Source organism: Myotis yumanensis, unplaced genomic scaffold (assembly GCF_028538775.1).
Source record: "Myotis yumanensis isolate MYYU_CA2020_CCGP unplaced genomic scaffold, mMyoYum1.0.hap1 SCAF_3, whole genome shotgun sequence".
In the NCBI taxonomy this organism is placed as follows: domain Eukaryota; kingdom Metazoa; phylum Chordata; class Mammalia; order Chiroptera; family Vespertilionidae; genus Myotis; species Myotis yumanensis.
This window is the reverse complement of record NW_027223754.1, coordinates 179,766,467-179,781,940: the sequence shown is the minus strand read 5'-3', so window position 1 is coordinate 179,781,940 and position 15,474 is coordinate 179,766,467. Positions and strand designations below refer to the sequence as shown.

At 43.0% G+C, this 15,474-nt stretch overlaps 1 protein-coding gene across 1 annotated transcript; it reads left to right on the top strand.

Moving 5' to 3' along the window:
• The first annotated feature begins 9,554 nt into the window (after positions 1-9,554).
• LOC139006471 (THO complex subunit 2-like) lies at positions 9,555-14,160 on the top strand. The gene is given in 2 exon segments (XM_070408825.1): positions 9,555-14,117; positions 14,119-14,160. Coding segments are annotated over 2 exon segments (4,605 nt in total).
• Positions 14,161-15,474: the final 1,314 nt, after the last annotated feature.

The following is a 15,474-nucleotide window of genomic DNA, read 5'->3' as shown; positions in this document are numbered from 1 at the left end:
TGTGCATTATATGATTTGAGGGAAGCATATATTGATTACTGCTAGGTGGATCTCACATTGGTTCCAGTTTGATTTGTGAGAAGCTATTCTTAAGTTGTTCTACTTATTAGTTTTTCTAACATTCAGGGTGTCCATTTATGGCAGGCCAAAGCATAGCATTAGGAGCAGATTTTTCTTACAGCAAAGTGGTAAATCCGCATGAGCTTTTAAAACAGAGCTTTGAATACCCTCCAGTCTGGAACACATAATTATTTCATGTTCACTGAAATCAGGAAGAAGGAATATGTGACTCTACTCACAGATGTAATTACAAATTACAACCTGTATCTCATCACTGCCAACTCCTCAAAGTCTTTGCAGGATTTCTTAAAACGATGACTCCTTATTTCTGTAATTGAATAGAATTTTGAGTATAATGTGACACTCTATCATTTCCAGGCAATTAATAATGCCTGGTGAAATTGGTTGGAACTTGAGGAACCATTCTAATGACATTAAAATATTTTCACAAGCATACAGGAAAAAAAAATGTCTCTCCCTTTCTCTCCTTTTCTATTTATTTATTTTTATTTAAAAACAAAACAAAACAGAGTAGTAATAGTCTACAATGACTCCTGAATTGTTTTTAGTGTGACTGACTGTGGAAACTCATCTACACTAATAAAAGAGAAACATGGTAATTAGTGTACGACCGCTACCCTTTTCATTGGCTAATCAGTGAGTATATGCAAATTAACTGTCAGCCAAGATGGCGGCCGGCAGCCAGGCACTAAAGCGAGCAGGGAAGCTTGCTTGCTGCAGACTCCAACGTTCCCCTCCTGCCACTGCCGGCCTCTCAGTTGCAACTGTAAGCAACTATGTACTATGTTGCAAATAAGAAGGTAAACAAAACACCAGAAAACAGCCAGACTGAACCCAGCTGGACCGAAACTTTGTATCAATGTTTTCAGCAGCGAGGCCTCAGAGCTAAAGCTGGCCCAGAATAAAAAAAAAAAAAAAAGAAAACAAGGAGCGGTTGGGAGCTCCAGTCACTCGCCACCCGGAAAACAGCCCTCAGCCCCTCACCCAGACTGGCCAGGGACCCCAGTGGGGACCCCCACCCTGATCCAGGACACCCTTCAGGGCAAACCAGCCGGCCCCCACCCGTGCACCAGGCCTCTATCCTATATAGTAAAAGGGTAATATGCCTCCCGGCACCGGGATCAGCGGAGCTGCAAGGCCTCCTGGCACCAGATCAGCATGACAGGGGGCAGCGCCCAAACCCCCTGATCGCCCTGCGGCTCTGTGTGTGACAGGGGGCGGGGCCACAACCTCCCTATCCGCCCTGCTCTGTTTGTGACAGGGGAAGGCGCCCCAACCCCCGGATCAGCCCTGTTCTGTGCCTGATAGTGGGGAGCTCCCCAATTCCCTGATTGCCCTGGGGCTCTGTGTTTGACAGGGTGCGGCGCCCCAACCCACCCCCCCCCCACGGGCCCTGCTCTGTGCCTGATAGGGGGGAGCTCCCCAATCCCCTGATCGGTCCTGCTCTGTGGGTGATAGAGGGTGGTGCCCAAACCCCCCGCCACGGGCCCTGCTCTGTGTGTGACATGGTAGAGCCATAACCTCTCCATTGGCCCTGCCCTGAGTGTGACAGCGGTACAGCGCCCCAACCCGCTGATCCGCCCTGCTCTGTGCATGACAGGGGACGGCGCCCCAACTCCCCAATCGGCCCTGGTCTGAGCCTGACCAGGGGCTGCACTTAGGGATTGGGCCTGCCCTCTGCCACCCAGGAGCAGGCCTAAGCCAGCAGGTCGTTATCTCCCGAGGGGTCCCAGACTGCGAGAGGGCACAGGCCGGGCTGGGGGACCCCCCTCCCCCCGCCCCCGAGTGCACACGTTTTTGTGCACCGGGCCTCTAGTCTATATATAAAAGCCTAAGCGACCAGGTGATAAAAAGACCAGTTGCTATGATGCCCACTGACCACCAGGGGGCAGATGCTCAATGCAGGAGGTGCCCCCTGTTAGTCAGTGCATTTTCCACAGTGAGAGCGCTGCTCAGCTAATCAACCAGCACCAGATGCAGGGCTCACAGCTGGTGAGCACCGCTGGGGACTGACTGGTTGTGAGCCCGCAACAGGCACAGCGGGGCTGGGATGAGTGAGAGCGGAAGGTGGTGCTGCACTGCCAATTTTGGCCCAATCCCCACAGGCCATGCCGAGGGACCCTACCAGTGCATGAATCCGTGCACCAGGCTTCTCGTTGTTTTATAAATATCGTTTGACTTTTTAACATAAATGCAAGATAACCTATGTTTGTCAGAAAGCTTATTTGCCACTTTGCTGCCCAGGTGACTGCTCTGCTAAGCTCAAGGCCACCTTGCGAAGCAACACGCCACCACCGCTCCCAGTCCCACCCCTTCGCCAGGCCCCCCTCATGGTGAGCTGCTCCGGGGCAGGGGGCGGGGGGTGGGCAAGAGGTGCTCCATGCACTTCATGGTGATCAGTCCCCCGTTGGGTCATGATGGCACCTAGCTCTTTACATCTATTAGGACATTTCCTATGCTGTACTTGACATCTCTGTGGTTATTTTGTAACTACCAGTTTGTACTTCTCAATCCCTTCACCTTTTTCACCCAGTCCCCTAACTGCCCTCCCATCTGGCAATTATCAGTCTGTCCTCTGTATCTACGAGTCTGTTTCTGTTTTGTTTGTTCACTGATATTGTTCATTAGATTCCACATATAAGTGAAATCATATGGCATTTGTCTTTCTCTGACTGACTTACTTCACTTAGCCAAATGGTAAGATTTCAAAGAATCTTAGCTTTTCAAATACCATTCTGTTTTCCCCAATCTTGGTGTGTTTTCTTTCTAGAGGCCACAGAATCATGCAGACTTTAGAGTGCAAGTCTTTTAACCTAGATTCTCCCACCTGTGAGGAGAGGTTATGTATTCCTGGCACCTGATGTTTTCTTGTATCTAGAGAAACCTTCCTGGCTCTTCATTCTTCTATCACTCTGCCTCAGGGAAGGAGGAGAAAAGTATTTTGTTGGGGTCCAGCCCTGGCCCGTCCAGGGGTTCCCAAAGGTGTGGACGGACTCGGCGATGAATGAAGGACACGGAGACAGCATTCAGTTGATCAGCATAGCCAGGTTCTCTCTTTATTGTCCTGTTACATCTGTATTTATACCATTTGATCCTATAAGCATGCCTCTATAATCACATCATGGTATGTTTTGGGTCCTCCCTTGACCTTCTACAGTTCCTTGTTTCATGTCCATAGTTTCTTATCTGACCTTTGCCAAAAATCCCATCTCCATCTAGTTCTGTTGAGTTTAATCCTATCCATTCTATTCCAAAGGTTAGGGCTAGTTATCTCCATTCCAAGGTCACTACTCTACTGTTCTGTTAAGCTACAAGGAAGTAACTGAAGGAGATTATCCTAAGTAAAGATTATGTAGCTTAAGCTTGATTGTTCATAGTTAAGGTGATTAACTACCCACCTGGCACTTAGTTAAGGGGTTTTACTGATTTATTCCCTTCCTTAGTCCTGTTAATCCCTAACTCCAGGGAAAAATCCCTACCTGGGGAAACAACCTTTCTCGGGGAGGTGGCCTTGGTTAAAACACATAGCGCTAAGAGGGGGAGCAAACATATTAAGAACAGTATGCCATATACGCCAGGTCCCTTGAAACATATGCTGTGCAGATGTTTCTTCCCTGCAGCGACTGTGTCAAGCAGCAAGGGTGGACGGCTTCCGGCAGTATTTGATTGGTAAATTTGAGAAGAGTAAGCAGGGCTTTCAGAACTCAACCCTTGCTTCCAGACCTCGTTCTTCCCTGAGGAATGACGACAGTAATGAAAATAGTCACGTCTTCTCTTACACACTAGGTTTTATAAGGGGAGCCCCACAGGAGGACACATGTGTGCATCTGGCCTGGACTGATGGATGAGTCAGCCTGTTTCTGAGCTGCAGTATTAGGAAACTCAGTTGCTGCGCTCCTAAGCCACGTTATCCCTCCCAGCCTTAACAGGTTATAAGAATGGTATTGTGGTCTCCATCTGTCCTATTCCTTGTCTACTCCCTAAGTGGTTTAGAACTCAAGCCTACTTTTTTTTAAAATATATTTTTATTGATTTCAGAAAGGAAGGGAGAGGGAGAGAGAGATAGAAACATCAATGATGAGAGAGAATCATCAATGGGCCGCCTCCTGCACGCCTCCTACTAGGGATAGAGCCCCCCTGACTGGAATCAAACCTGGGACCATGCAGTCCGCAGGCCGATGCTCTATCCACTGAGCCAAACCAGGGCATCAGGCCCACTTTTTGACTGTGCTGTCCTTGTCTGTCGGGTGTGTAGGGGGCAAGGTTCCCACGTCGGCCTCTCACCTGTATACGTACGCTTGCACACGTGTACACACAGTGAATGTTTTAAGTTCTACAGACTGAAGGCACCCTGGGCCAGAGTGTTCTAAAGAGGTGATGGGCAAGGACGTGGAAATGACATCCCAGGAGTGTTTCCTGGGGGCCAGGGAGGAGTCTGAGCCCTAGTGCCGTGATGGCGAACCTATGACACGCGTGTCAGAGGTGACACATGAACCCATTTTTTTGGTTGATTTGTCTTTGTTAAATGGCATTTAAATATATAAAATAAATATCAAAAATATAAGTCTTTGTTTTACTATGGTTGCAAATATCAAAAAATTTCTATATGTGACACGGCACCAGAGTTAAGTTAGGGTTTTTCAAAATGCTGACACGCCGAGCTCAAAAGGTTCACCATCACTTCCCTAGTGCCTGGCTCTGAGATGCACTGCATTTAACAAATAAGTGAGGGGATACATCTGTCCCCCTCAGGGGGTACATCCTTTCTAGGGGACCACTCCACTGAGGCTTGCTTGTCATTCCCAATCAGCCGTTCTCCAGCGTCCCGCAGCGGCCTGGGGAGGTCCCAGAAGCCGGTGTGCACCAGGTTCCAGGGCGGCACTGCTGCTCGCTCCGGAGATGATTCAAGAAAGGAAGCAACAAAGCACTTACCATAGGAGCGTCTCTGTGCTCTTCCACCTCCCTCTGCACTGCCCTGCTGAGGGGGAGCTCAAGCTGAAGCTTGCTGAACAGCTAAGAACTTTTCATCAGCAATGGGGGGAGGGACTAGCTAAAGTATGTTTCCCTTTGCAGGGCAGAGAACTAAGCTCCCACGAATACTGTTATAAAATAAGCACCTGAACTTCAATTCCTGAAAATGTTGATTAGTGGAGAACATTTTGGAGTTTCACTTACTATTTACTTGTGAGCCTGCCTTGATCAGTCTTTAGACACAAAGTCCCAGCGGCAAAGCTCAGCGAAGGGCACCAGGGCAGGTCTGAGGCTCCTTGCTCTGGCCCCGGACGGGGGCCCACAGGAAGGGAAACGGTGTATTCTCTCTGCAGAGAAGAAATGCGCCTAACCTTCCACTCCACTTGGGCTCCCGCTGGGCAGCAAGCCCATCCCAGTTATTGTACTACGGTCTTCATCATCCATTCATAACTGATATGTGTTTGAGTATCTCCTGGTTCCTCTTCTGGATGTTACCACTTTACCAACCTGGTTAAAACACAGATTGCAGGACTGTGAGTGCAAAGTGCCTAGTTCAGACAGGCCTTTGCTTTCCATGAAAGTTTCCCTTCCCTTGCTACTATTTTAAATTTAATTTAGTTTTAATTCCTTCTTCCCTTTAACTTCCTCCAATAAAGTTTCTTCTAGCTCTCCTCACTCTCTTCAATGTTTTCTTATTAAACCTTTTGTCTCTAGACATTGCTCTAAATTAACCTAAATTTGGTTCTTAAAGCATAATTCTAGCAGCAGCAGCAGCAGCAGTATCTTCTGGGAATTTGTTGGAAATGGAAACTCGCAGCCCCTCCCGATGGCCCCCTCAGATCCACTGAATCATAAACTCTGGGGGTGGACTCCAGCAACCTGGTTTAACCAGCCACGAAGGCAGTTCTATGGGCACATTCAAGATTAACAGCCAGAAGCCTAAATCATTGCCTTTCTGTTCAGCTCCATGGCTGGTCGCAGCCAGAGACTTTTCTTTCTGTGTGTTAGTCTCTTTCGTAATTACCAATCCTTTTGTTTAGTATCATTATTAATTGTTTCATACCTGAGAGCCCAAATCTCCATCCAAAAGGGAAACAATGGTAACTCTTTTACCCTTACATGATTTATAATTAGGATCTACAAGTCTCTTTTATACAGGTATTTTTTGTCCACTCCCAATGATTATACCTGATTTATGGAAAATTCAGGCAACTCAGTTTGTTTTCATTTAGATTACCAGGTGATTCCTTTTCATGGTCATTGTATAACAAACCCACTCACGAACCTGCAAACCTGGCTCTGTGTTTTGTTTTTAATGGGAAAACGGAAAATCTCCCATCACAGGAAACTACAGGTAGCACTGGGGGAAAAATTTGGTTTTTACAGCACTGTTTTCCCAAAACCTTGAAAAGCATCAAGCAATTCATTTATCCTAAAATTGTCATCCAATTGGTTTCTCTGTGGGAGAGCTAGTGTACTTGTCATGAAGACTAGGAAATTACCTGCTTTCTGTAATGTGTGAATCCTTTCCTATTTTTGCTGAATCTCTGAAGGAATATTTTGGGGCTAGGGGCAAGGGGAGAAGAGGTAAAATGGGAGCTGAAAAAAAATGTTTTTCATTTCAAATGACCTCCCAAAATCAGTAATGTGTTAAATACACTTTGAAATGATCTTTTAGTAAATTTTAATACCTAGGTACTTCAAATAATTGAATGGTTCAGGTATTTATTAATTTCCCTCCCACCATTCCTCAAATGTTTATGCAAATTAATTTTTAATCAACAAAACTGGTAGAGCACAGCCAACCAGCTGGGCATCGACCTATGAACCAGGAGGTCATAGTTTGGTTCCCAGTCAGGGCACATGACCAGGTTTCTGGCTTGGTTCCCAGTGGGCAACATGCAGTAGGCAACCAATCAATTATTCTCTCTCATCATTGATGTTTCTATCTCCCTCTCTCTTCCTCTCTGAAATCAATAAAAATATAAAACAACAACAATAACTAAAAAAAAACCAAGAAAAAAACAAACTCACACAACAAAACTGGTAGACATTCATGATTTTACAGCAAATTTATATTAATGTGTAACATTTTGGAAAAAAATGTCATTCTCATGCCATTCATTGTGAGGCATCGTGGGAAGGAGGGGGAGGGAAGCAAGTCATTCATTTAAATTGTAGTGAAAGCATTTAGTATTTATTAGTGTATAGGAGTCTTGTTCTCCAGGGAGTATTTCACAGCTACTATTCATTCAAACTGTTTCCCTGGAAGGGAAGGAAAGGGAGCCCAGTGAGCCAAAGCCAATGAGTTGAATCATTGTTCAACTCCATTCCAAAGGACTACTCACTTTCAACCTTAGGTTGAGGTTAACATTCTCTGGCTAAGGATAGTCTCTGTGGCCCAGTCCCATTGGTAACAGCTCAGACATCACTTATCTGGTCTTTCTGATCACCGCCACCTACAAGACCCTGGGAAGCATCCATGGAACAAAAAACCTTCCTGAGGAATGAGGGCCTTCCAAGGTAAAGCATATATTTCTAGAGTTACATTTTCAGATTTCTTCTGAGATCCCCATAGTACCTACAATGGCCAGGTACCTTATTTTCAATTCTCCAAGATCTTAAATTTGGTGGTGGTGATGATAGGGGTCCTTTTTACTTATCTTCATTGATTTCTATCTTTTGTACTCCTCCATCTTAAATGGCATTTTGGTCTCATTTGTCTCAAGCCTTTTTTTTTTTTTTTTTTTTTTTAATCTTAGCTGATCAAGTTTCTTCTGGTGTCTCTTGCTCTACCAACCAGTTTGGAGGAATTATTTAAACACTGTCTGCTTGAACACTCATTCCACCCCTTAACTTTTCTTGAGTCTTCCATAGTAATCTCAGTCTCTGATCATCTCTACACCTAAGCTACCAAAAATTTTGGGAAATATTACAAAACCATGTCAAATACTAACTGTGCCCTCCCCCCCCCCCCCCCCCCCCCCCCCCCCGGCAGTCCTTTCAAATCCTTCAATGAACTATATAGCTTCATACAGGAAGTTACTGGTTTATCCTCCTGGAATGTCCCATCATAATCCCAGCTCTCTTATTCTATGTAGGTGACCTTGTCACTTCCTGCCATTACACCCTTTTTCACCTCCCCCTCCAAATTTTCTTTGTGCTTCCACTTTTTTCTTTCTTCCTTATTGCTTCAGAGGGAGCTTTGCCCTTTCCATATTCAACTTTTAGTCATACCTTCAACCTCTTCTCTATTCCTTTTCCTGGTGTTTGCTCAGCTTTCTGTCTCTGTATTTTCTCTCATCTCTATGCTTTTGTTAGGCCTACAAATATTCAATTCTCGCTTGAAATTCAACAAACAAGCAAGCAAACAAAAGTCAACTTCCCTTGGTTTTTCAAACTCTACAGATTATTATCTTTGCCAGAAGACAACTGAGGCCCAGCAGATGGTAGAAAAGCAAGAAGTGGAAGCTACTCTCTCAGCCAAGTCCGAGGACTCTGAGTAAATCAGCAAAAGAAACTCTCATTTAGCAGAAACTCACTTATTGCTGTTTTGCATTGCCATTGTTTTATTATTCTTACTAGTTTTAAAAATGTTATGTTTAAGTTTTAAAATGTTATGTTTAAGTTTCATTACAGTAGCTTAAAAAAAAGGGGGGGTGAGATGTGAGGAGCCGGTATAGGGTTAAGCCTTGGACTGACCTGTTGGCAAAAAAAAAAAAATCTTCTTCCGAGTCTTAAACAACCCAATCCGAGAGGTGGCCGCTAATTTACATGCGCTATCATTTAAAAAATAAAAAAGGGAGAATCTGCTGAAAGACGGTCCATCCTTGCTGCTTGACACAGTCGCTGCAGGGAAGAAACATCTGCACAGCATATGTTTCAAGGGACCTGGCGTATATGGCATACTGTTCTTAATATGTTTGCTCACCTTCTTGGTGCTATGTGTTTTAACCAAGGTCACCTCTCCTAGAAAGGTTGTTTCCCCAGGTAGGGATTTTTCCCTGAAGTTAGGGAGGGAATAAAACCCCTTAATTAGGTGCCAGGAGGGTAATTAATCACTTTAACTATGAACAATCACGCTTAAGCTACATAATCTTTACTCCCTGGAATGGAGATAAGAAACGCCCTAACCTTTGGAATAGAAATTGATAGGATTAAAATCAACTGGTATAAATACAGATGTAACAAGACAATAAGACACAGAACCTGGCTGGAGATCCTAGACAGAACCTGGCTGGAGATCCTGGCTAGAGATCCTGGCTAGGCTGCTGATCAACTGAACGCTGTCTCCGTGTCATTCCTTCTTCGCCGACTCTGTCCACACCTTTGGGGACCCCGGATCTGTTGGGGTTGGACAGAACCTGGCTGGAGAACCTGGACAGAACTTGGCTATGATGATCAACTGAACGCTGTCTCCGGGTCATTCCTTCTTCGCCGACTCTGTCCACACCTTTGGGGACCTCTGGACCTTCTGGGCCTCTGTCACTAAGGCGGGGAAGATGGAGGCAGCCTCGGTGTTGGTCCCCGTCGAGTGGATAAAGAACTGGGAGAAATCAGGGAGAGGCGACCTTCTGGACTTATGTCGGCTTCTCAGCGAAAACAAGAGCCACGGCAGTTCGACTTACAGAGATTTCCAGCGAGCTCTCTATGAGTTATCACACCATGTCATTAACAGAAATCTGAAGCCCGAACAAGCAGCTGATGTTTTAAATGACATCAGTGAATTTCGTGAGGATATGCCCTCCATCCTTGCTGATGTCTTTTACATGTTAGATATTAAGACAACTGGTTTAGAAGAGAAGAGCAAGAGAGACTGTTTTACGCAATTGGTATTAGCGTGTTTGCATTTCCTTTCAGACACGATTCTAAAGGAACGCCTGGATCCAGAAACATTGGAATCATTAGGACTTATCAAACAATCACAGCAATTCAATCAAAGGTCAGTTAAAATCAAGACAAAACTCTTTTATAAGCAGCAAAGGTTCAATTTGTTAAGAGAAGAGAATGAAGGGTATGCTAAGCTGATTGCTGAATTGGGGCAAGATTTATCGGGAAATATTACTAGTGATTTAATCTTAGAAAATATCAAATGTTTAATAGGATGCTTTAATCTAGATCCCAATAGAGTTTTGGATGTCATTTTAGATGTGTTTGAATGCAGACCAGAATATAATGACTTCTTTATACCTTTATTAGAATCTTATATGAGTATGTGTGAACCGCTAACACTTTGTCATATACTTGTGTTCAAATTCAAGTTTTACCAGGAGCCGAATGGAGAGACTCCTTCATCTTTATACAGAGTTGCAGCAGTGCTCCTACAAGTTAATCTTACTGATTTAAATGATCTTTATGTACATCTTCCAGCTGATAATTGCATTATGGATGAATATAAACGAGAAATGGTGGAAGCTCATGAAATAGTTAGAAAACTTAAGGTGGTTGCATTGTCTTCTGAAAAAATTGATAAGCAAGAGAAGGAAAAGGAAAAGGAGGAGGAGAAAGTAGAAAAGCCACCTGACAACCAAAAACTTGGTTTGTTAGAAGCCTTATTAAAGATTGGCGATTGGCAGCATGCGCAGAACATGATGGATCAGATGCCTCCATACTATGCTGCTTCCCATAAGCTAATAGCTCTTGCTATTTGCAGGCTTATTCACATAACTATTGAGCCCCTCTACCGAAGAGTTGGCGTTCCTAAAGGTGCTAAAGGCTCACCTGTTAATGCTTTGCAAAATAAGCGAGCACCAAAACAAGCAGAGAGCTTTGAGGATTTGAGGACAGATGTCTTCAATATGTTCTGTTACCTTGGTCCCCACCTTTCTTGTGATCCCATTTTATTTGCAAAAGTGGTGTGCATAGGCAAATCCTTTATGAAGGAGTTTCAGTCTGATGGAAGGACACAAGAAGATAAAGAGAAAATGGAAGTTATTCTTAGCTGTTTACTTGGCATTACTGACCAGGTACTACTACCATCTCTTTCTCTAATGGACTGCAATGCTTGTATGACTGAGGAACTATGGGGAATGTTTAAAACATTTCCATATCAGCATAGATATCGTCAATATGGCCAGTGGAAGAATGAAACTTACAACCGTCACCTACTTTTAGTAAAAGTTAAAGCTCAAACAATAGACAAAGCTAAATATATCATGAAACGTCTAACCAACGAAAATGTGAAGCCTTTTGGAAGACAAATTGGGAAATTGAGCCACAGCAATCCAACTATTTTGTTTGACTATATCTTGGCACAAATACAGACGCATGATAACTTAATAACACCTGTCGTAGATTCACTGAAATACCTCACTTCATTGAATTATGATGTCTTGGCCTATTGTATCATTGAAGCTTTAGCAAATCCAGAAAAGGAAAGGATGAAACACGATGATACAACCATTTCAAGCTGGCTTCGGCATCTTGCTAGTTTCTGTGGTGCAGTTTTTTGTAAATATCCAATTGATCTTGCTGCTCTTCTGCAATATGTGGCTAATCAGCTAAAGGCAGGCAGAAGTATTGACCTGCTTATCTTGAAAGAAGTGGTACACAAAATGGCAGGAATAGAAATCACCGAGGAAATGACAATGGAGCAACTAGAGGCCATGACTGGTGGAGAGCAACTAAAAGCTGAGGGAGGTTATTTTGGCCAGATCAGAAACACTAAAAAATCCTCCCAGAGATTAAAGGATGCACTATTGGACTATGATCTTGCTCTTCCCCTTTGTTTGATGATAGCTCAGCATAGGAATGGGGTGATCTTTCAGGAAGGTGGAGAGAAACATTTGGAACTTGTGGGAAGGCTCTATGATCAGTGTCATGATACCCTGGTACAGTTTGGTGTATTTTTAGCATCTAATCTAAGCACAGAAGATTACACAAAGAGAGTACCTTCAATTGATGTGCTCTGTAACGAATTTCATATACCCCATGATGCAGCATTTTTCTTGTCTAGGCCAATGTATGCACACCATATTTCATCCAAATATGATGAACTTAAAAAATCAAACAAGGGAAGTAAACAGCAACATAAAGTCCACAAGTACATAACATCATGTGAAATGGTGATGGCCCCTGTCCATGAAGCAGTAGTCTCATTGCACATTTCCAAAGTCTGGGATGACATCAGCCCTCGATTCTATGCCACATTCTGGTCACTGACAATGTATGACCTTGCAGTTCCACACACCAGCTATGAACGGGAAGTCAGTAAACTTAAAGTCCAGATGAAAGCAATTGGTGACAATCAAGAAATGCCTCCAAATAAAAAGAAAAAAGAAAAGGAGCGCTGTAGTGCTCTTCAGGACAAGCTTCTTGGAGAAGAAAAGAAACAGATGGAACATGTACAGCGAGTTCTACAGAGACTGAAACTGGAAAAGGACAACTGGCTTTTAGCAAAATCTACCAAAAATGAGACCATCACAAAATTTTTACAGCTGTGTATATTTCCTCGATGTATTTTTTCAGCAACTGATGCTGTTTACTGTGCTCGTTTTGTTGAATTGGTACATCAACAGAAAACTCCAAATTTTTCCACACTTCTTTGCTATGATCGAGGTTTCTCTGACATAATTTTCACAGTTGCAAGCTGTACTGAAAATGAAGCGAGTCGATATGGGAGGTTTCTTTGCTGTATGTTAGGGACTGTGACTAGGTGGCACAGTGATAGAGCCACATATGAAAAGGAATGTGGAAATTATCCAGGATTCCTTACTATATTACGGGCAACTGGATTTGATGGTGGAAATCAAGCTGATCAACTAGACTATGAAAATTTTCGACATGTGGTACATAAATGGCATTATAAACTAACTAAGGCATCGGTACATTGCCTTGAAACAGGTGACTATATTCACATTAGGAATATCTTGACTGTGCTAACAAAAATACTTCCTTATTACCCGAAAGTTTTAAATCTGGGTCAGGCTTTGGAAAGAAGAGTGCATAAAATCTTCCAAGAAGAAAAAGGGAAAAGGCCTCGTCTATATGCATTAGCTAAATGCTACTCTGGGAAGTTGAAATGTAGGAAGTCATACATGGTACCTGAAAATGAGTTTCATCACAAAGACCCCATGCCGGAGAACACAGTTGCCAGTGTACAAAATGAGCCTGTTGGTGGGTCTTCATCTTCCATAGGAAGTGCATCTAAATCTCATGAAAGCAGTGCTGAGGAGAATGATAAATCAATGGAGAGATCTCAGTGTGGTGTGAAAGCTGTAAATAAAGCTTCTAGTGCCACACTCAAAGGCAATTCAAGCAATGGCAATAGTGGCTTTAATAGCAGCAACATCATTAAAGAAAATGACAAAGAGAAAGGGAAAGAAAAGGAGAAAAGAGAAAAGACTCCAGAGGCCAGGGTACTTAGTAAAGATGGTAAAGAAAAACCAAAGGAAGAACGGCCAAAGAAAGATGAAAAAGCAAGAGAGACAAAGGAAAGAACACCTAAGACCAACAAAGAGAAAGAGAAATTCAAGAAGGAAGAAAAAGCTACAGGTGAGAAATTCAAGGCCACTGTCTCCAACATAGAATCAAAATTGACTCAAGAAAAGGAAATAGAGAAGGAGTCATTCAGAGAAAGAGATAGAGCAAAGGAAATAAAATCAAAAGAAAATGTTAAAGAAGGAGAAAAAAGACCAGTTTCTGGGCCCTTGAAGTCACCTGTTCCCCGATCAGATATTACTGAGCCTGAAAGCGAACAAAAACGCCGTAAAATTGATATACACCCTTCTCCATCACATACCTCCACAATAAAGGACAGTCTCATCGAACTCAAGGAATCTTCAGCAAAGCTGTACCTTATTCATACTCCTTCACCACTAATCAAGAGTAAGGAGAGAGAAACAGACAAGAAAGAATTGGACACGTCAAGGGAAAGATCCAGAGAAAGAGAGAAAAAAGATGAAAAGGACAGAAAAGGTCGGAAACGGCATCACTCAAACAATGACCCGGAAGTGCTTCCAGACTTAAGCAAGAGGCTAAAAGAAGAAAACCCAACAATGGCGGTTTAAAAACACAAAAGTGAAAGTCCATGTGATTCTCCTTATCCAAATGAGAAAAACAAGGAGAAAAAAAAAGTCAAAATCTTCAGGCAGTGAAAAAGGCATTTAAATCTGAAAAGACAATAAACACAGACAATAAAACACAGAACCTGGCTATGATGATCACCTGAACGCTGCCTCCGTGTCATTCCTTCTTCGCCTACTCCGTCCACAACTTTGGGAACCCCTGGACCTGCTAGGGCTGGACCCCAACATATCTTCTTGGTTTCCTATCCAGAGTAAATCTGTTTGCTGCTGGACTTCTTGAAACATACTAATGTCACATGGTTTCATAGAAATGCTTTTCTCAGAGGCCACCAATAACCTCTAATCACCAAGTCCAGTGAACTGTTTTATTATTCAATTTACCTGATTTCTCTGACATGTCTGCTCTTACCAACTCATCTTGAACTCACTCGTTGCTTACCTTTGGGAACCATACCATGCTCTAACTGTGCTTTCTTCACTCCCTTAAGGGATTCCTTCCTCTCCCAGTTGTCAAAAGTGATCTCACATGATCTCACTCATTTGTGGAATATAATGAACAACATAAACTGATGAACAAAAACAGATCCAGAGACAGAGAAGCATCAATCAGACCATCAAACCTCAGAGGGAAGGCAGGGGAGGTTGGGGGTAAGGGGGAGAGGTCAACCAAAGGACTTGTATGCATGCATATGAGCATAACCAATGAACACAGACACTAGGGGGGGTGAGGACATGAGTGAGGGTGGGGGTGGGAGGGCAATGGGGGGATAAGGACACATATGTAATACCTTAATCAATAAAGAAAATAAATAAATTTTTTAAAAAGTTATCTTCCACCAGGTGCTTTTTCCAGACCTCTTTGCTCTTTCTTGATTTCATCAACTCTCACCATTGCTTCTTGTGGATAATTTCAAAACCTAAATTCCGACTGCCACTGGACATTTCTACCTTGGATATTTTAGAGGAAGGGTTGTAAAACTATTTCCATAAAGGACAAATAATAAATATTTTAGGCTTTGCAGGTCTCTGTTATGACTAATAAACTCTTTTATTGTAGTGTGAAAGCAAATACACCGTGTAAATGAATGAGCATGGTTATGTTTCAATAAAACTGTATTTATGGGCACTGATATTTGAATTTCATAACATTTTCATGTATTAAAATATTCTTCTTTGGACTAAAGGAAACCATAAAAATTAAAAAGTCATCCGGCTGGACATGTCTCAGTGGTTGAGTGTTGACCTATGAACTAGGACAGTGATGGCGAACCTTTTGAGCTTGGCGTGTCAGCATTTTGAAAAACCCTAACTTAACTCTGGTGCCGTGTCACATATAGAAATTTTTTAATATTTGCAACCATAGTAAAACAAAGACTTATATTTTTGATATTTATTT